Source organism: Panthera leo, chromosome D4 (genome assembly GCF_018350215.1).
Source record: "Panthera leo isolate Ple1 chromosome D4, P.leo_Ple1_pat1.1, whole genome shotgun sequence".
NCBI lineage: Eukaryota > Metazoa > Chordata > Mammalia > Carnivora > Felidae > Panthera > Panthera leo.
The window spans coordinates 85,940,649-85,963,145 of NC_056691.1; the positions used below are offsets into that span (position 1 = coordinate 85,940,649).

The following is a 22,497-nucleotide window of genomic DNA, read 5'->3' on the forward strand; positions in this document are numbered from 1 at the left end:
GGGTGGAGCTCACCTCCCAGGAGCTTCTGGAAAAAGGGAGGTGGTTTTTTGGAGGCCTTGCACGTCAGAAAATATCCTTATTTTACTCTCGTACTTAATTGATGGTTTGGAGGAACAGAGAATCTTACATCGGAAATATTCTCCTTCAGAATTTTGAAGACTGCTCCATTGTCCTCTCGTTTCTGGTTTTGCCTTTGATTCCTGATCCTTTAGTGTATGTCTCATATCTTCCCCTCAAAAACTTCCACTCTCTCCTCAGTGCTGTGGACTTCCGTAGTGATTTGCCTTGGTATCTGTCTGTCCTTATCCATTGTGCTGGACGAGGGTCAGAAAACTTTCTCTATAAAGGGCCACGTAGTAAATACTTTGTCTTTTGTGGTCCACATATGATCTGCGCCACATCTTCTTTCTTTTTTTCCCCACCTCTTTGAAAGTGTAAAAGGCATTCTTAGCTTAAGGTCTATCTACGCGAAAACAGACTGCAGGCTGAATTTGGCCCACAGGCCATAGTTTGGTGATCCCTGTGCTAGACGTTCAGTGGACCTTCCGGTCTGGCAACTTACGCCATTTACTACTGGGAACATTTTAAAAATAATTTCACAATGATTCCCTCTCAGTTTTTTCTTTATGGAGTGAATGCTATTTAGATGTCGAACCTCTTGGATTGGTCCTCCAATTTTCTTATATTTTCAATTATTTATCTCTTTGACTCTTTGCTGTGTGTTCCAGATTGCCTCAGCTTTATCTTCTAACCCTTCTATTTACTTTTAAATTTCTGCTGTCATGTTTCTTAAACATTTCTAATACTGTGTTTTAATTTTTTTTTTTTTTTAAATAGCCTGCTATTCTTGTTTCATGGGTGTGGTGTCTCTCTCTTTAAACAAAATAAAAATAAAAAATTCCCTGCATCGTCTGTTTCCTCCAGGTTTTGTTGCTCTGGTCTCTATTTTCCATGTAGGAACTTTCCTTAGATGGGTGGCAGATCCTCTCTGGCTGCTTGTGATGAAGAAGAGAGACTTAAATGCTGATTGGAACTCTGGCCTTATGGGTGGGGCTGAACTGGGTGGGCTGTTAGGGAATCCCCAATGACAGTGTCTTTAGATTTTTCTTCTTGGGCTTGATTTTCCAGAGAAGTCTCTCCTGCTTGGAGGATGAAGGTCTGGCTGCCAGAATGCTGGCAGATGAGTGGATGGAGAGGGCCAGACGTGTGGAGGGTAGTCTTCAGCAGGCTGCACACATGGTCATTGAGTCCCTGTGTTTTCAGTATTGGACTCACACTCTGAGCTGTGGCTTAGGTCTCCCAGTCTAGGGACCCTGTAGACTCTACACTGTCTGGAGAGGAAACTTTCATTGTTCTGCCATGTTGGGAGAAGGATAATCACCCAGTGATGGGAAGTGGTAGAAGGGATCTAGGGTATAACTGTTTCCCAAGTCCCTTTCTACCAACATGCCTTATACTCGCCCCCACCCACCTTCTTTTAAGTGCTAGAGGTACCTGGTTCTTCCAGTTCCTCAAACCGTTGAGGATTCTATTTTGCACATTTGGTTGGTTTTCAGTATTTCCTACTTCTGGTTTAAGATTCCACTTCAGATGGATTCAGCTTTCCTAGGCCTGCTAAGTCACTTACCCCACGTCTACTGTAGAAAATAAGACTACAGGGGCACCTGGCTGGCTCAGTTGGTGGACCATATGACTCTTGATCTTGAGGTTGTAAGATTGAGCGCTACATTGGGTATGGAGAATACTTAAAAAAAAATAAAATATTTTTATTTTATTTAATTAATTAATTTTAATGTTTATTTTTGAGAGAGAGAGAGAGAGAGAGTATGTGTGTGGAAGCAGGGAGGGGCAGAGAGAGAGGGAGAGACAGAATCTGAAGCAGGCTCCAGGCTCTGAGCTGTCAGTGCAGAGTCCCATGTGGGGCTCAAACCCATGAACTGCGAGATCATGACCTGAGCTGAAGTCGGACACTTAACCGACTGAGCCACCCAGGTGCCCCCCAAAAAGTAAAATCTTAAAAAGAAAGGAAGACCACAGACTCAGAATTTAAAAACAAGACTGTCAGGGGTGCCTGGGTGGCTCAGTTGGTTGAGTATCCAGCTCTTGGTTTTGGTTCAGGTCATGATCTCACAGTTCATGGGTTTGAACCTCATGTCATGTTGGGCTCTGTGCTGGCAGTGCAGGGCCTGCTTGGGATTCTCTCTCCCTCTTTCTCTGCCCCTCACCTGCTTGTGCTCTCTCTCTCTCTCTCTCAGTATAAATAAATAAGTGAACTTAAAAAAATAAAAAATTAATAAAAATAAGACTGTATCATCTATAAGAACTGAATTCCAGGAAGGAAGCAGGGGGAGTGGCCAGCAGCCAGAAGCTGGGGACCACCACACCCTAGTTTCTTAACATAGCAAAATGACTGGCTCTTTGGGCCACTTTTTTTTTTCCCCCTTTCCTTTCTTGCTGAGAGAATGGAAACAGTCTTTGAAAGTTCTAGGGCTAACTGGGCAGCAAACAAAAGCCTGACTAAACAAACAGGTGGGGAAAAAAAAACCAACAACATTTGGGACGCCCCAAATCCAAAAAATTTCATTCTGAATGAGCTCATTAGCTCACTCTGAAGCAGGGAATGAAGTTAAACCTAAGATCATTTCTTCTGATACTGGGTATTCCCTCCTGGACCCCAACATACTTCTTCAGTGGAGTGGTCTTTGGCATGGAGCTACGTTATACAATATGGAGAGACAAATTTCCCCAGTCAGTTCTCCACCACCCACCCTTCCCTAAGTGAAGGCTGGACAAAGACCACTATCCCAATCCACAACCAACTGGTGTTCTGAGGGCAGTATTCAGGTAATACCTAGGAACATGGGGAGGGGACAAAGAGAGTACATTTTTATCTAAACAGACCACCAGAGAGAATTGCCCCTGTCTAGGTGATTTAAGCAGAAAAGGGGGAGGGGGGTCGGTAACAACTACACGGGAGAGAAACTTTGATAAGGAAAAAATGATAGAAATATGGCACATAGACTGAGGTAAAGAATTTATTCTGGAAGAAGACTCATACAGAGAAAACAATTCAAATCACTGTCAGACAGGAAATGATGAGCCAAGAGCTCAGATGTAAGGTGCTGTGAAATAACAGAGCAAAGTGGGAAATGGACTGGTCAGGCCGAGGAAATGGAAAACAATAGTAGCACTCCAGAACTAACAAACCAACTCTTAGATGTAAAGCAAGCAGCATCTTTTCTGCAGGCTATGAAAGACTGACTTGAGGAAAACACCCAGTCTGCATATTCAGTGAAAGTTAGTGTAAACTCAGCTGTTTCTTTTGGATTTTCAGTGTTTCTTCTGGGAGCTCCACCTTCTTCCTGTGCCTGATGCTGGGCCCAAACCCCTGGAGGATGTTTTCTTTTCCTGGTATATAATTGTAACCAGTTACATGGATTTGGGAAAAGGAAGCAGCGCTCCTGGAATTAGACCTTTTTATGTGTTGGGGGCTGGGAGTGGTGGTGCAGGGAGGTTTCCTCCTTCTCGAAGCTTCCCTGAGGCTTTTGTCTTACGTCAGTTTGACACCTGGACATTAGCTGTATTGGTGGTTCCGGAAGGGGCTTGAGTTTATGGTCTTGCCATACTTGTGTGAGACTAAACATTTTTTATTTTTATTTTTTATTATTTTTTTAACAAAGCTTTTTTTTTTTTTTTTTTTTAAGTTTATTGTTTTGGGAGAGAGTGAGTGGAGGAGGGGCAGAGAGAGAGAATCCCAAACAAGCTCCGCACTGCCAGCACAGAGCCCAACGCAGGGCTCAATCCCCCGAACCGTGAGATCATGACCCAAGCTGAAACCAAGAGTTGGATGCGCAACTGACTGAGCCACCCAGGTGCCCCGAGACTAAACATATTTTACTATCTCAGACCTGAAGACCCTGAAGCAGGTTAAATCTTAGAACAGAACAGATTGGGCTGGTGAGAGTCTTGGACTTGAAGATAAGGTGATTCCTACCATCACTGTCATAGACAAGTCACTTATCTCTGGTGGGTTCAGTTTCTTTATAAAAATGGACTAGATCAGGGTTTCTCGACCACTTACCACTGGTTTTTGTTGTTGTTGTTTTGTTTTGTTTTGTTTTTTTACTTTAAAAAAAAATGTTTATGTTTTGAGAGAGTGAGAACGTGTGCACCACTGCGGGAGGGGCAGAGGGAGACAGATGATCAGAAGCAGGCTCTGCACTGTCAGCGTGGAGACCAATGCAGGGCTCAAACTCACACACCATGAGATCATGACCTGAGCCGAAGTTGGACACTTAACCGACTGAGCCACCCAGCTGCCCCCAACCTCAGCACTATTGACGTTTTTGGGCTGGGTGAGCCTGTGCATTGTAGGATGTTTGACAGCATCCCTGGCCTCTCCCTACTGGATACCCGCAGCACCCTCCAGTCATGACAGTCAAAAATGTCTCCAGACATTGCTGAATGTCCCCTGGTGACACAATCACTCCCCACTAAGAACCACTAGGCTAGATGATCTTGTGTCTGCTCTGGGTTTCTGGAATTCATTGAAACGTTCTATTCTTTTCCCTTCTTTCCAAAGTATGTTTTCTCCTATCCTTAATCCTTACTGGGAGGGAAACTCCCATTTAAATCGAGAAATGTCATTTGGAGCCATTAAATTCTGCACCTGCGAATTTAAGATACTTGCCCCATCTTGGGTTCCTGCCAAGATCAAGTTAGATACCTGTTCTAGGTCCTTGCAGTTCAAGGAAGAATTACTGCAGACATCATAGTGTGTATTAGGAGGAGGACAGGCTTTTTGCAGAAAAACCAATACAGGCTGGCAGAGTAAATGAGACATTAACAGATGAGATCTGCTGCTGTTCATGATATATATATATGGGCAGTGTGTTTTCTTTCTTTCTTCCCCTTCTCTCTCTTTCTCTCCTTCCTTCCTTCCTTCCTTCTCCTTTAGCAAATATAAAACACTTCCCAAATAACTGCATGATAGTATCACTGTCTTTTTTTTTAAGTTTATTTATTTATTTTGAGAGAGAACCGTGAGCAGGAGAGAGTCAGAGAGAAGGAGAGAGAGAGAATTCCAAGCAGGATCTGCACTGTCAGTGTGGAGCCCAATGTGTGGCTCGAGCCCATGAACCATGAGATCATGACCTGAGCCAAAACCAAGAGTCAGAGGCTTAACTGACTGAGCCACTCAGGTGCCCAGATAATATCATTATTTTGTATAAGAATGGCCCTCATTCTTGAGTCCTTTTAAAAATGTCTTATTCAACAATGGTTATGAGGTAATCATAGTGCTCTGTCCTAGAATATTAATTTCCATTTCACCACTTTGTGTCTTTGATCTTTTTGTTTCAAAACATTAATATAACTGAATAATATTTACTACCATAAACTATTGATTTTTAAGAAGATATAAATTGTTTTGGTTTCCTTTTTTTTTTTTTTTTTTGAGAGAACGAGTGACAGCAAGTGTGGGGAGAAGGTAAGGTGGGGGGGGGGATCTTAAGCAGGCTTCATGATCAGCACAGAGCCCAATGTGGGGCTTGATCTCATGACCTTGGGATCATGACCTGAGTCTAAATCAAGAGTCAGATGCTCAACTGACTGAGCACCCGGGCACCCCTTGGTTTCCATTTTTTTTTTTAATGCTTTCATTTATTTTTGAGAGAGCAGGGGAGGGAGAAGCAGAGAGAGAGGGAGACACAAGATCTGAAGTGGGCTCTGTGCTGAGAGTGGAGAGCCCCATGTGGGGCTCGAACCCACGAACTGTGAGATCATGACCTAAGCCGAAGTCGGACGCCCAATCGACTGAGCCACCTTTGGTTTCCATTTTTAATTGATTTTTCTATTTGTGTGTCTTTTGTAACCTCACATTTCCTTTAATCCAAGGGATATTGTGTTGAAAGCAGCCTTAGAAAGAAGAAAATAGCTTCTTTGGAGCTGAGGTGAGGTGACAGCATCCAGAGCGGAGCCAGGAACTCCTACTTCTAACCTTGTTCTGTCCTCCCTTTGAGATTTCCTTTCTGTTAATCAGAATTCCAAGATCTGTGAGGCTTTGCTTTAGAGACTTTCTGGCTCCTTGACCTTTTGACTCTAAACCTTAGGAAGCTGAGTGGGGAAAATAAGATAGAAAATGAGAAACCCCTGTGAAAGAGACAGTGAATAGTCCTTTCTGTAACTCCATCTGGCATCTTCATGTACTGAGGTTAGGATTTGGTTTCTCGGACATCAGGCATTTATTTATCGTCCTGCTTTCCTCTCAGACGTTGGCAGAGGCCCAAGTGTTGGATGTCATAACGTTGGACATTTGAGTCTTATGCAATCTGTGGGTGTGCTTATAAGGACAGTGTAGTCAAGTCATTGACTACATTGTTCACCAGTCTCGGAATGTTCTAAAGCTTGTGACGACTCCCAACAATTGGGCCTTCCCTTCCCTCCCACTCCTCACCACCCAAAAAGCAAATCTAAATAGGAACATTCCCAGGGTAAGCAGTTATAATTGAACAGCAGTTACAGGGAGCAGTACCTCATTCTTGCCCAGTGGCTAACAGTCTGTGGTCTCTATTTTGGTCTCTCACTTTCACAAAGTACAATTCATATACAGAATTATAGTAAATTATAATTTTAGGTAACTGATGTTCTATAGGAGTGAGCCAGGTTAGCTGTCTTCAGATCAACAATTCCATATTAAACAAAACAGTGTTTGTTTTTTGAGTTTGAAATTTTCATCTAAACTTTTCTGACTTTTTAAAAAACAGCTTTCTTGAGATATTATTCACACACCATACCATTCATCCACTTAAATTTTTGTTTAATGTTTTTGTTTTATTTATTTATTTATTTATTTATTTATTTATTTATTTGAGAGAGAGAGAGAGAGAAAGAGAGAGAGAGACAGAGCACGAGCAGGGGAGGAGCAAAGAGAGAGGGAGACACAAAATCTGAAACAGTCTCCACACTCTGAGCTGTCAGCACAGAGCCCGATGCAGGGCTTGAACCTGTGAACCTGGAGATCATGACCTGAGCGGAAGTTGGACATTTAACCAAGTGAGCTACCCAGATGCCCTGCCATTCACCCATTTAAAGTGCATTTCAATGGCTTTTAGTATATTCACAGAATTGTACCTCCGTTATCACAGTCAAATTTAGGACACTTGCATTACCCCCAAAAGAAGCTCCATTGCTCCTTTGACATCACCCCCAGCTCCCCCATCCCCCTGCCCTAGGAGAATATTGATCTACTTTCTATCTCTACCGATTTGCCGATTCTGGACATTTTGTATAAATGGAATTCATACAATTTGTGGTCCTTTGTGACTGGCTTCTTTGGCTTAGTGTGTATTAAAGATTCATCTGTGTTGTAGCATGTATCAGTATTTCATTCCTCTTCATGGCTGAATATTCCATTGTCTGAATATACCACGTTTATTTATCCATTCATTGGGTGGTGGCTGTTTGAGTTGTTTCCACTCGTTTGGCTCTCATAAATAATGCTGCTATGAACATTCATGTGTAAGTTTTTGTGTAGACCTCGGTTTTCATTTATCTTGGGTATATACCTTGGAGTGGAATCCTGGATCATATGGTAATTCTACGTTTAGTGGTTTGAGGAACTACTGTGACTGTGACTACTTGACTGTGAGGTCAAGGATTGATTTATACTTAAAAATATATATGTTCTGAATAGGCTTCCTGTGGTTCTGTGCATTTTGTTGTGCAGGTGCTAGACACTTAACTTCTCTTGGCCTCAGTTTCTTCTTTGTAAAATGGGAGTGATTATAATAGTTAATATCAGAGGGGCAGAGTGAGCTTTAAACGATGCATGTAAAATGTCTAAGACAGTGTATTCCATATAGTAATTCTTAAATAAGTGTTAGATACTACTATTGTGGGCACGTTTTAGAAATTGAGACTGAACTATTGATTGAGCTTTTTCTTTAATATGAGCTTTTAAAAGTATTTTGGCTAGGTTGTGATGTCTCCAACACTGGTTAAAAATTAACTTACAGAGAAATGCTATAGAGAAGAAACTTTGGACTTGAGCTTTTGTATCTATCTATACATCCACGTAATACCCACACTCCTTACTGCATTTGAGTGAGGAGAGTTAGGGAAGGACATTTCTAGGTCTTTCTGGCTTGCAAACTTGGGACTAGCCAGAATAGCCATAGTTTACTTGTCATGTTCCTCAAGAATAAAGAGTTCTCTCTCCCTAGCAGTCCTGGTGAAAGAGTCCCTGAGACTGTTTTCATCTGACAGTGCTCTTTGAATTGGGAGTTCTGAATCTTGGGGGATGTCAGGAGAGTGGCGGCCCTGGGAGGGGGTGTGTAGGTGGTTGCAGAGAGCTCCTGGGTAAAATCACCTTACTCAGTCACGAGATGCACTATGAACAGAACCGCTTCTTTCACTCCCAGCAGGCACTGCTCAGTCATGCCACTCGGCGGTTCATTCATTCTATAGGCATTTGCCAGATCGTTATTTTATGCCAGATCCCAGAGACGGGGTGGGAGTTGAGGGTGCAGGGATGGGAGGAAATTGTCATGTTTGAAGGTGAATGAATGAGGCTTAGTGTTCCAGGAGCAGCATACTATGCGTGACTTGTGGAGTCCTTGGTGAGGAGTTACTGCTTTAAAGACCAAGTGAGACTCTGGGGCGACCTCTTCAAGTGCCTCCTGAGCCATTCTGTCCCTCACTGAGCTTGTTGGGTCTCCCCATAATTGCTTTCTCTTTATTCCTGGACTGTCCCACTCTTAATCCTGACTTGAGGATTTTGCGTCTGCTCTTCCTATGCCTGGAAGACTCTTCCCCCCAGAACTTCGTAGTGTTGGTCTCCCTGGTCACCTCTTCAGAGGACGTTCTCCCAAATCCCCATCACACTCTTGTTGATTAGCCTTTTTAATTTCCTTTGAGCACATATCACTGTCTGTAATTGTCTTGTTTACTTCCTTGTGTCATTGCTCTCTCTGGCCCTACACCCCCAGGTGTAAGCACCTTAAGAGCAGGAATCTTGTCTACTTGTTCACCGTGGTCTTTCCAGCGTCTGGAAAGATGTCTGACTCATAGCAGGTGTTCAGTAAGTCATCATTGTTGAGTGGATGAAAGAATATGTATGCAGGGAAACAAACTGGAAAACAGGAGACATCACAAACCCCGTGGAGGAGCAATAAGAAACCAATAGGAAATAACTGGGTTCTTCCTTCTTAGGAAGGTCAAATACCATCTGAAGTAGATGATGACGGTGATGGTAAAAACCAAAAGTTTTAAGTATTGAACTGAGTGCTTTACACACATCAATTTGTTTAATCCCTGCAATAACTCTCTGGAGCATGTGTGGTCATTCCCATTTTAAAGATGGGGAAACTTGGGACGCCTGGGTGGCTCAGTCGGTTGTCCGACTTCAGCTCAGGTCATGATCTCACAGCTCGTGAGTTTGAGCCCCACGTCGGTCTCTGTGCTGACAGCTCAGAGCCTGAAGCCTGCTTTGGATTCTGTGTCTCCCTCTCTCTCTGCCCCTAACCCACTCACATTCTGTCTCTGTCTCCCTCAAAAATAAAAATAAACATTAAAAAAATAAAAAAAAAAAGATGGGAAACTGACACAGATTTAATAACTTGCCCAAGGTCCACAGTAAGTGGAGGATCTGGCTCCAAAACCCATCTGAATGATTGCTGTAGTATGTCAAGGTGATCATTGAAATGAAACAGAGAAAAGCACACCTGGCTTCAGTTTCAGAGCCCAGTCCAGGCTAGAGCTCAAGAGACTGTATGTGTAGTGGGAAGATCATTTCGTTGGGGTCCAGAGACCCATTTCTGCTCACTCTGGAGTGACCATTTAGTGGCCTTGTCTACTCCAGATGGCTGTGTTTTGCAGGGAGTATCTCGGTCCCAAAAAGAGGGACCTACACCCTGGTCTTAAATGATCTGTAAGGTTCTTTCCAATATATGAGTTCTTAAACCCCAAAGAAGTAGAATCATGGAAAGTTACTCAGGCCTCAGCCGAGGAGGCCATGAATGTATGTGCATACATTCCCATACACACTTGAATGTGCCTAGAAAAAAGGATCTGTGAGGGTGCCTGCTAAACTTGTCAGTGGGTGTCTCCCCTCAAGGGTGGGGGTAAGGAGAAAAATTTCACTTTGTATTTATACTTCTATTTGAAATTTTCAACAAAAATGTGCTACTTCTGTATTATTAAGAACAACACAAAGGCGGGCGTGGCTCAGTCGGTTAAGCGTCTAACTTCAGCTCAGGTCATGATCTCACCATTTGTGAGTTCAAGCCCCACGTTGGGCTCAGTGCTGACAGTTAAGAGCCTGGAGCCTGCTTCAGATTCTGTGTCTCCCTCTCTCTGCCCCTCCCCCACTCACGCTCTGTCTCTGTCGCTGTCTCTCTCTCAAAAGTAAATAATAATAATAAAAAAAGAATAACATAAGGGCAAAAATTTGTAGATACATTGTAATTTGTCGTTAGATTACCAACAGTTTATGTATAAGTGAGTATTTCTAAGGGGAGATTTTGACAGTACTTGGAAGACTTGTTTTCAAGTATTTGAACCATTGTCTTATGTGTCGTTTCACCTTAAACTCATTCCACTCTGGGAGGTGCGGCTGTTTAGCCAGGACACCCTTCGGCTCAGAGCGAGACAAAGGGAGGTGGTTGCCATCTTCAGGTATCTGAAGTGCTGGCAGCAAAGAGGAATCGACTTGTCGCCTCAGAGCAGAATTGCCAGCGGCACGTGGAATCGGCCCAACAGACAGTGGTGAAGGGTGGGGCCGTCTCCCTGGGGTCGGGCTACTGTGCTGCCACGTAAAAGTCCTGTTGGCTCTTAGGTATTTATTTTGTACCTGCCACCCTACTAAACGTTTGACTGTGATTCCCAGGATTGCTGCAGGCAGATATTCTGTGTCCTTCTTACCAATATGATACCTCATTTTGTTTTCTTGTCTAAATGAATTTGCAGAACAACGTTAAGTAACGGCAATTTAAAAATATAGTTACGTGTGTCTGCATTGTGACATTAAATACCTGTGGGGCCCCTACTTGTGTTCTCGGTTTTAATGCCTCTGTTTGTAGATACACAGAGGTCTCAGGGCACCTGGGTGGCTCAGTCAGTTATGCTTTTGACTTCAAGTCATGATCTCACGGTTCATGAGTTCAAGCCCCGCGTCGGGCTCTGTGCTGACAGCTCTGAGCCTGGAACCTGCTTTGGATTCTGTGTCTCCCTCTCCCTCTGCCTCTCTCTCTCTCTCAAAAATAAATAAACATTAAAAAAAAAAAAGAAATAAAAAAACCCCCAGAGGACTCTCTGTCTCCTCAGAAGGGGTAGAAGGAGTCTTCTGTTCAATTTTGTATATACATTTAAGATCTATATTGTAGGGGTGCCTGGGTGGCTCAGTCAGTTAGGCGTCCGACTTGGGCTCAGGTCATGATCTCACAGTTTGTGAGTTCGAGCCCTGCATCGGGCTCTGTGCTAACAGCTCGAAGCCTGGAGCCTGCTTCAGATCCTGTGTCTCCTTCTCTCTCTGCCCCTCCCCCACTTGTGTCCTGTCTCTCTGTCTCTCAAAAATAAATAAATGTAAAAAAAAAAAAAGATTTCTATTGTATACATTGGCATGTTCTTGCCATTATTCTAAAACATATCACATGTTTGTCAGGGGTCAGAGTAGTTGTAAAGTTTTGGGTGAAGTACCTGTAGAGTTTGCTATCTAGTATTTTCGTGATTATTCTAAAACTGTATTTTGAATATGTACTTCTTTTTTTTTTTTAATGTTTATTTATTTAATTTGAGAGAGACAGAGGAGAGAGAGAAGAGGCCAGTGGAGGAGGAGCAGAGAGGGAGAGGGAGAGAGAGAATCCCAAGCAGGCTCCACACTGTCAGTGCAGAGCCTGATGTGGGGCTTGATCTCACAAACTGTGAGATCGTGACCTGAGCCAGATGCTTAACTGACTGAGCAACCCAGGCGCTCCTGTACTTCTTCCTAATAGGTTTTTACATTATGTTAACGATCTTTATTAGTGGAAGCGACATGTCATAATTTTCATAAGGAAATAATTCCTTGTCTGTATGAACAACATACTTTATAGTGACACCATAATAGGTGCCTTTTATGGAATGCCAGGCACTTACTGACCATTGTATCTCACTGATCTTTATAACGGGTCATTAGAGTATTATACTTCTAATTTTGCGGGTGAGAAAACTGAAGCCTGAAACATGTTAAACTTGCCCAAGTTCACACAGTCAGCAAATGCCTGAACCTGAAGTTTCCCTGCTCTAACTTTAGAACTTCGCGTGGCACTTTCTGTTTTTTAATTGTGAGAGGTGGAGGTGACCTTTGCTTGAGTAACTAACCTCTATATTCAAGAGGGTGTCTTTTAGAAGAACTGCTCCTATTCAGCCAGAATGACTCTGGAAGCTCCCTGTACTTTGGGTTGGTAAAGAGGAGGGCAGCTGTGGCCTGAGTTTAGACTCCCTTAAATCTCTCTGTAGAATATGGTGGCACTTCTTCTGATCTGGTGGCACGGGACTTACGGTGCACCTGTTCGGGGCAGAGCATTAGAATATTTGAATCCCCCATAGTTTTAAGGTCTTTGGTAATGCTCACATTTCTCCCCCAAACTTCCAGCCCAGCTAATATTAGTCGTGCTGTTTCAGATATTTTGGTGTTCCGTGGCCTTAAGTGTCCTGACACATGTCACTGTGAAAGGCAGTAATGGGTGCCAGGGCTATAAGGGCAGGGCTTCACAAGTGGGGAAAGGGCTTGCAGCTATCCCTAGAGCCAGTGCTTTGGAACCAACTCCAGTTGGTATCTTGGGTGCATGTGATGAAGATGTCCCAGATAATCTTAGATACTTGCTATTTTCCTTGAGTTTGGGAGTCATGCAGGATCTAGAGCATGTGGTTGAGAAGGAACCTATTTGCTTAACCCCTTGTCCATGCGGGAAGCAGAGTCCTAGGGCTGTGGTCTTCACAATTATAGAGAAGTTGAAGCTGCCCTAGTGTCTTCTGTCCCATCTATATAAACTGGGTGGGTGACGGGGTGGACACGTTGGCTGTTGATGCACAGTTTGGTATGTAGAAACAAGACCTGCTGGTTGGACCAGCCTCAGAAGGTTTTGTTGTTTCTTTCCACACAAAGAGAACTTACAAGAGAGATGAAATGTGATTGCCAGGGATTATTTGTGAGGAAGTAGCCCAAGCTACTTGATTCTTAATGCTAAAATGGGCTCTAATCCTTGTTTCCTTTTTGGTATTGGATTAGAAAAATGTAGGGCAGCATTAGAATCGGCCGTTAACAATACCCAGGACAAATATATCTCCTGAGAATTTTGGAACGGCAGTAACCAAGCAAGAAGGATTGAAGTCCAGATTTTTACCTCCAGCTGAAGTCACTCTTCCAAGCTCCAGAGCCACCTCCAGCTACCTGCTTATATCAACCTTCAGATATCTCTTAGCCTTCTCAGTCTTTTTTTTTAAATAACTTTTTTTTAATGTTTATTTAATTTTGAGAGAGCGCAAGCAGGGGAGGGGCTGAGAGAGGGGGCCAGAGGATCCGAAGCAGGTTCTGCACTGACAGCAGTGAGCCCGATATGGGGCTCGAATTCACGAACCAGGAGATCACGACCTGAGCTGAAGTCAGATGCTCAACCGACTGAGCCACCCAGGTGCCCCTCAATCTTTAATCAAAAAAGGACTCTGGGTTCCCCTGGGTGGCTCAGTCGGTTGAGCATCCGACTTCGGCTCAGGTTATGATCTCACCACTTGTGAGTTTGAGCCCCACATTGGGTTCTGTGCTGACAGCTCAGAGCCTGGAGCCTCCTTGGGATTCTGTGTGTGTCTCTCTCTCTGCCCCTTCCTCGCTTGTGCTCCGTCTCTGCCTCTGCCCCTCCCGTGCTCTTGCTCTGTTTCTGTGTCTCTCTCAAAAATAAACATTAAAAAAAAAGAGTACTCTCGGTATTCTCCTACAAATCAGTTCTCCCTTTAAATCTTTTCTCTCAATATCTCCAAATGTCTCACATCAGTTTCTTTGCTTGAGCCCAAAACCCAGGAGTTATGTCTCTCTTCCCCTTCCTCACACACCCCACAACCGATTCAGCAGCTAGCCCTGTTGATTTTACTTCCAAAATATGTATCAAATCCATCCGCTTCTTGCTATGACCCCTGCCACCAATCATGGTTAGCTGATTGCAGAGGCCTCCTAGCTCTGCACCCTGCTTTCATTCTCATCCCTTCCAGTCTCCCCTCTACAGCATTTCAGATAATATTTCTGCCTTCAGTGGCTTTCCAGTGCGCTTCGGGTAAAATCATATTCCCTGTCAAGGCCCTATATGATCTGGCCTCCAACCTCAGCTTATACCGTCTCCACTTCCAAGAAGATGCCAAGTTCTTTTTCCTTTTTCCAGCCCAAGCCTTTGTGCCTGCTCCTTCTTCCCAGCTTTTGAATGGCTGGCATCTTCCTTGTGAGGTTCACTTCCTCAGAGAGTCCTTGCCTGGCCCCCTGGTAAAGGTAGCTGTCCACACCTGTTTTTTTCTCTCATAGTCTTTGTTTATTTAACTCAGAGAGAACTTATGAGAAGCTGAGATTGCCCTCTATTCAACGTCTGCTTCCTCCACCAGGGTGTAAGTGCCATGGGAGCTGCACCGTATCTTCTGTGTATCCTTCCTGGTGCCTGGTCCACTGCAGGGCAAACAGTGGTTACTCAGCTAATGTTATCGAATGTAAGACTGGATCAATGAATGGATATGTTACTATATCATTATTTCTAATGAGTACATTGTATTCCATTATATTAACGTAACCTAATTGACTTAACCACTGCCTTATTATTGGATGTATTCGTTACGAATTTTTCACCACACTGAAATATGGGAAATAATCTAAATGGCCATTGGGGAAATTGTTGACTAAACTAGGGACTATTATGCAGGCATTTAAAATCAGGAAACATTTCTATTAGTATGGGGCAATGAGCTTATTCATGAAAAAAGCATAATACAAAATTATACAGCATGATCTTAACTATGTTGAGGTGCATAGAAAAAGCTAGCAGGAAATAAACTAAAATGCTAATTATGTACTTCAAGTTGGCAAGATTACAGGTGATTTTTCTTTTTCTTGTTTTTTTTATGTGCACAAGTAATACATGATATTTTCTTCTTTATACTTTTTTGTGTTTTCCATGCTTACTGCTGTGTGTGGCTTTTTTTTATTTTTTAATTTTTCTTTTTTAAATGTATTTTTTAATTTGCATCCAAGTTAGTTAGCATATAGTGCAACAATGATTTCAGGAGTAGATTCCTTAATGCCCTTTACCCATTTAGCCCATCCCGCCTCCCATAACCTCTCCAGCAACCTTCTGTTTGTTCTCTATATTTAAGAGTCTCTTATGTTTTGTCCCCCTCCCTGTTTTTATTTTTTGCTTCCCTTCCCTTATGTTCATCTGTTTTGTCTCTTAAAGTCCTCATATGAGTGAAATCATAGGATATTCGTCTTTCTCTGACTAATTTCGCTTAGTGTAATACCCTCTAGTTCCATCCATGTAGTAGTTGCAAATGGCAAGATTTCATTCTTTTTGATTGCTAGTAGTCCTTTGAATATATATATGTATGTGTGTATATATATATATATATATATATATATATATACACCACATATTCTTTTTTTTTTTAATGTTTATTTATTTTTGAGAGAGACAGAGCATGAGCAGGGAAGGGGCAGAGAGAGAGGAAGACACAGAATCCAAAGCAGGCTCCAGGCTCCAAGCTGTCAGCACAGAGCCCAACACAGGGCTCGATCTCGTGAACCACGAGATCATGACCTGAGCCGAAGTCAGATGCTCAACTGACTGAGCCACCCAGGTGCCCCATATACCACATCTTGTTTATCCATTCATCCGTCAGTGGACATTCGGGCTCTTTCCATACTTTGGCTATTGTCGATAGTGCTGCTATAAACATTGGGGTGCATGTGCCCCTTCGAAACAGCATCCCTGTATCCCTTGGATAAATACTTAGTAGTGCAATTGCTAGGTCATAGGGTAGTTCTATTTTTAATTTTTTGAGGAGCCTCCATACTGTTTTCCAGAGTGGCTGCACCGGTTTGCATTCCCACCAACAGTGCAGAAGAGATCCTCTTTCTCCACATCCTCACCAACATTGTTGTTGCCTGAGTTGTTAATGTTTGCCATTCTGACAGGTGTCAGGTGGTATCTCATTGTGGTTTTGATTTGTATTTCCCTGATGATGAGTGATGTTGAGTATTTTTTCATGTGTCAGTTGACCACCTGGATGTCTTCTTTGGAGAAGTGTCTGTTCATGTCTTTTGCCCATTTCTTCACTGGGTTATTTGTTTTTTGGGTGTTGAGTTTGATAAGTTCTTTATAGATTTTGGATACTAACCCTTTATCTGGTATGTCGTTTGCAAATGTCTTCTCCCATTCCGTCAGTTGCCTTTTAGTTTTGCTGATTGTTTCTTTTGCTGTGCAGAAGCTTTTTGTTTTAATGAGGTCCCAATAGTTCATTTTTGTGTGTGGCTTTTTATAATCAAGTAAAAAGTTTTTAAAAATTTTAGGAAACTTTTATGATAAATCAGACTATTGAAGATCATAAAAAGCAGAATTCAGAACCATTGTGCTCTAGAGAATGACCTAAATGTTTGAAACATGCTTGTTGGTGACAACTGCTCACCTTTGAGTCCTTCCAGGCCTGTGTATTACCTGGATTTAGGAAGAATGGCGAAAGTGGTATTTGCTGTGAAGACTCCATGGCTGGGTAGACCTGTGTGTGGTGTGGCATTTATAGGAACTGTGGCTTATCAAAATGGTGATTTTGGTTGGGGGCATCCCACGGATGTACTCAGGGTTAGAAAGTCATCACAACTGCCTTTCACATCTGTTTTTGGAGCTTGAGGGGAGGCCCATATGGCCTGAGGGATTGTCATAGCCTCTTAACTACTTCATTTAAGGCAGTGGTTCTCAAACCTGAGATCCGGTGGGGAGTCCTGGAGCAAAGCTGTCTTCATAATAAGACTAAGATGTTATTTGCCTTCCCTCTTACTCTCTCGCAAGTATACAGTAGTTTTCCATATGCTGTATGCTCCATAACAGATTGCAGAAGCAGGTAGGAGAACCCAGTTGTTTTTTTAGGAAGCCAGACATTAAAGAGAATTGTGAAAATGTAAAAAAAAAAAAAACACAAAAAAACCCCACCAATATTCTCACTAAAAATTGTTTTATTTTAGACAGTCTAGTTACATTTAATTAAAATGCTATCTCCGTTAACATATAATGGTTTTGTTTGTTTGTTTAAAGTAAGCTCTATACCCAACATGGGGCTTGAACTCATGACCTGGAGATCAGGAGTCAGCATGCTCTACAGACTGAGCCAGCCAGGCACCCCTTTTGTTATTTTATTTTATTATTTTTATTTTTTTTTTACATTTATTTGTTTTTGAGAGACAGAGACAGAGCACAAGTCGGGGAGGGGCAGAGAGAGAAGGAGACACAGGATCTGAAGCAGGCTCCAGGCTCCAAGCCGTTAGCACAGAGCCTGACGCAGGGCTCAAATTCACAAACTGTGAGATCACAACATGAGCTGAAGTCGGACGCTTAACCAACTGAGCCACCCAGGCGCCCCATATTTTATTTTATTTTATTTTTTAATGTTTATTTACTTTTGAAAGAGAGACAGAGCATGAGCAGGGGAGGGGCAGAGAGAGAGGGAGACACAGAATTCGAAGCAGGCTCCAGGCTCTGAGCTGTCAGCACAGAGTACAATGTGAGGCTCGAACTCATGAGCCATGAGATCATGACTTGAATCCCCAAGTTGGATGATTACGAGCCACCCAGGCACCCCACCCCTCTTGTTATTTTAAATGAATTAGTGGATACTTAAAAAATTTCTCAGCTTAATTTCTTTTTTTTTTTTTTTTTTTAAGTTTATTTCTTAGAGAGTACAAGCGGGAGAGGGGTGGAGAGAGAGAGAATCCCAAGCAGGCTCCGCATTGTCAGCGCAGAGTCCAGTGTCAGGCTTGAACCCATGAAACTCGAGGTCATGACTTGAGCCATAACTAAGAGTCAGATGCTTAACCAACTAAGCCACCCAGGTGCCCCTCAGTTTAATTTCTAATATGGTAAACATCTATTGATATTTACCTAACAAACACTCTTTGGAGTCCTAAATTTTTAAGAGTGTAAAGTCCTGAAACCAAAAAGTTTGAGAACTGCCAAATTAAAGGAACAGGAAGACAGGTGCCTGACTGGCTCAGTCAGTAGAGCATGTGACTCTTGATCTCAGAGTCGTGAATTCCAGCCCCATGTTGGGCCTTGAGCTTACTTAAGAAAAAAAAAAAAATTAAGAATAAAGGAACAGGAACAGTTTGTGGTAATTTGATTATGGCTCAGTAAGCAGATTGGTTGAATTGCATGACAAAGAAAATAAAGCCTGCTGGGGAGAAATGACCTAGTCTAACATAATAGGCAGTTGTTGAAAGTCCTTGACATTACTTTAAGTTTTCCTCCCTCCTTCCCTGCTTCCTTCCTTACTTTGTTTTTTTCCCTCTCTCCTTTTTTAGAGATCATGCATGATGTGATAAAGAAGGTAAAGAAGAAGGGGGAGTGGAAGGTAAGTAGAGGAAGCACAATTAATGGCCTTGACATTCATGTGAAAATAGAAGAATGGTGAAAGTTTAAGAAAGTGGAGTTGGAGGAAAGGTATATAAGTAGGAAATCAAAGACTTTGCTGTGTCCAGAGAGTACAGAAAAAGGTGATCCACTGTGCCTCGTTATTATGTAGTCCTGGTTAAGAAATCTGGCCATAAGCTTCTCTTAAAGATCACCTGGTGGGACACTTACCAGTGGAGCTCTTTTATTCAAACAAAATCTTAACCCAGCACCCCTTCTATAAAGCAGAAGAAGGTGAAATTATTCTACTTGCTATGGGTGAGAAAGAAGGAAGCCCCTCTGGTGGCCCTGAAGCATCTCCATGGAGCCGAGGCAACTGGTCCAACCATTTATCTGTAACTACAGAAGACCAAAAAAGGAAGCTTGTTTATTCATAGAACAGTGAGAGAAACGCTGGAGGCAAATGCTTAAGCCAGTCAGATTGATTACATCCTCAGTTACCGGAGTGGGTGATTCAAGTGGGGAAGTGTGCTGTGCTCCGTTCTGAAAGTCCCTTGGTTGTCTGAGATTGGGCATTATACTGGCCAGGGGAACATGCAGTTTTACTTGAATTTCCCTGTGTATCTTTGGAGGATTTATGCCAATCATTCTTGCCCCTAAGTTGTCCCACAGTCAGGAGCCCACACATTTTCAAGTTCACTTGGTCCAGGAATGACAGCGCTGCTTGGTACAGAAGGATTTTGGTCTCCTCTTCAGCCCTGTGAGATTCTGTTTTAGCCAGCACATCTCATCCTTATCACCCAGGGTGGAGGCCATCTGGCAGGAACTCTTTATACATGTCCTCTTTCTCTCTTACCCTTCCCATCAGGAATAGATTTAGGGACTGGTGAACTTTGATCTTGAGAAAGTTGACTCATAAAGTGAAAACTAATTGGTTCTTAGAGCTTTCCGCTCCACATTGTGTCTGGCTCCTGTTACCTCAGTTTGTATCATTAAAGAGGAAGAGAAGTAGCCTTATTTTAGATCCCAGCTTCTTCTTTCAACTGTGGGCTGAATGGAGATGGGAAGTTAGCTGACGAATTGCAGGGATGAAGCTTTTAGACCAAGCCTGGTATGTTCTCGTTCTCCCAGTGTGGACTGAGGTAGAGTATGCTCCCAGACAGCACCCCTGCCAGTACATCCTAATGATGTTGACGACAAAGGCCTCACCTTCCATGCCATTTATGTAGCATGGGTGTTCCTTCTCCTTGTAAAAAAAATAATCTCCAATACAGGTTTCTCTGAGTGTGGGTGCTGTAGATGAGTCAGTCTTTCTTGCTTGCTTTCTTGCTTTTCTATGAGTAGTCATTTTCTTTATCATGGAAAAACCTTAATTTTTTTAAGTTGATACAATTAAGTCAAGTTACCGAGAACAAACTCTAACTCCTAGAAGGTTAGGTCTCGGTGTGGTGTGGGAGATAAAAGCTAGCATGTATCTCAGCAAACTTCTGGCCCATCAGAAATATTTATAACTTAATATTCTGTATTTCTGGGGCGCTTTTTGAAGTCTGACTTCGTAAGCTTATGAGAGAATCGTAGCAGGTCCCATGTAGGCTGTAAGCTGTTCTTTCTGCTTCCAGGTGCTGGTGGTCGATCAGCTGAGCATGAGGATGTTGTCCTCCTGCTGTAAGATGACAGACATCATGACCGAGGGGATAACAAGTGAGTGCAGCTCTCTCTGTCCTTGAGTGACGGTCAGGCCTTCTCCTTGTGGCAAGCTTTCCTCCTCCCCGTTTGTTGTTATCTCACTTGACTTCAGATTCTTCCAATAACATGCATAGTAAGACTGCAAATTCTTGAGAGAGACCCAAGGCTTTCTTGTTCATCACTAAATTCCCAGCAGCAGATGCAGTACTAGATGATCATTAAATATCCGGTAAAGGATGCCGAAAGGAAGGTTAAATCAAGGGGGGAAAAGGCAGGCCACCAATGGAAACAACGCACAAAAGACCCAAACAGGCACCTAACAGAAGAAATCCAAATGGCCAATAAATACATGAGAAATTGCCCGCCCACATTAGTTGGTTAAAACCAGAATGAGATCTTGCTATACACTCATCAGATTGGAATATTAAAATTCTGATAATGCCAAGTGACAGATAAGATGTAGAAAAATAGGAACTCCTATATGACGGGGTGTCCACTGATGCAGTTACTTTGAAAGACACAGACAGTGTCTAGTAGAATTGAAGTGTGTGTGCTCTGCAAGCCAGATGGTTAGACGTGTGTCCTCGACAACCTCAGGCTTGTGTGCCCAGAATGCACATGCACAGATGTTCACAGAGCATTGTTTTTTGTTTTTTTTTTTATTTTTTTTAACGTTTTTATTATTTTTGAGACAGAGAGAGACAGAGCATGAACGGGGGAGGGTCACAGAGAGAGGGAGACACAGAATCTGAAACAGGCTCCAGGCTCTGAGCTGTCAGCACAGAGCCCGATGCGGGGCTCGAACCCACGGACCATGAGATCATGACCTGAGCCGAAGTCGGACGCTCAACCGACTGAGCCACCCAGGCGCCCCTCACAGAGCATTGTTAACATAGCCCCAGATTGGAAACAACTAAAACACCCGTGAAGAGTAGGATGGTTAAATAAGTTATGGTATAGTCGCATAGCAGAATACTGTATAGCAACGAGAATGAATGAACTCTGACTACTCACAAGCACATGCATAGATCTAGTAAGTAATGTTGAGCGAAAGAAACAATATTTACAGTGTGCTTCAATTTATATAAAGTTCAAAACTAGGCAGAACTAAGCTATGCTGTTTTGAAATGCAGTGTATGTGGTAAAACCATGAAGAGACATGGTCACATCCAAGTCAGGATGGTGCTTCCCTTTGGAAGGAGGGGAGTGAGCACGTAGCAAGTGCATTTCTGTGAGTGCCGGCCAGTTCTGTTTCCTAACTGAGGTGACGCTTATGCAGGCGTTTACTTTTTTTTGTTTTAAGTTGGCTTATTTATGTTGAGAGAGGGAGACAGAGTGCACGGGAGGGGCAGAGAGAGAGGGAGAAAGAGAATTCCAAACAGTTTCAGCACTGTCAGCATGGAGCCCGATTTGGGGCTCGAAGCCACTAACCACGAGATCATGACCTTAGCCAAAATCAAGAGTCCGTTACTTAACCCACGGAGGCACCCAGGTACCTCACCCACAGAGTGGGTTACTTAACCCACGGAGGTGCCTGTAATTATTTGTATGTTTATGTTTTATTCACTCTTTGGAGTGTGTGTTACAGTTTCACAACAAATAGGCTTTAAAAAAATTTTTTTAAATATTTATTTATTTATTTATTTATTTAATGTTTATTTTTGAGACAGAGAAAAAGAGTGGGGGAGGGGCAGAGAGAGGGAGACACAGAATCTGAAGCAGGCTCCAGGCTCCGAGCTGTCAGCACAGAGCCCAACGTGGGGCTCAAACTCATGAGCTGCGAGATCATGACCTGAGCGGAAGTCGGACGCCCAACCGACTGAGCCACCCGGGCGCCCCTAATGTTTACTTAGTTTTGAAGGAGAGAGAGAGAGATAGAGCGTAAACAGGGCAGGGGCAGAGAGAGAGGGAGACACAGAATCTGAAGCAGGCTCCAGGCTCTGAGCTGGACAGAGCCCGATGCAGGGCTCGAACCCACGAACTGCGAGATCATGACCTGAGCTAGAGTCGGACGCTTAACTGACTGAGCCACCGAGGCACCCCAAGAGGGATCATGGTTTTAATCTTTGAAACAGCATTGATTGAAAAGCATTCTCTTCTGAGCTATTGTTTCAAACAAGGAAGCTAACTTGTTTTTCCTGTAAAAAAAAAAAAAAAGTGTTGGATGGAACACACCTGTTTTAA

General features: G+C 43.0%; 1 protein-coding gene across 2 annotated transcripts in view; it reads left to right on the plus strand.

The window, feature by feature from the left end:
• The window catches only part of STXBP1 (syntaxin binding protein 1), a 74,009-nt gene that overhangs the window by 17,721 nt on the left and 33,791 nt on the right, over positions 1-22,497 (plus strand). For both annotated transcript variants that reach the window (XM_042912685.1, XM_042912686.1), the window contains exons 2-3: positions 18,579-18,628; positions 20,247-20,328. In XM_042912685.1, coding sequence (XP_042768619.1) covers positions 18,579-18,628; positions 20,247-20,328 — 132 coding nt within the window. The remainder of the gene's footprint in view (positions 1-18,578; positions 18,629-20,246; positions 20,329-22,497) is intronic.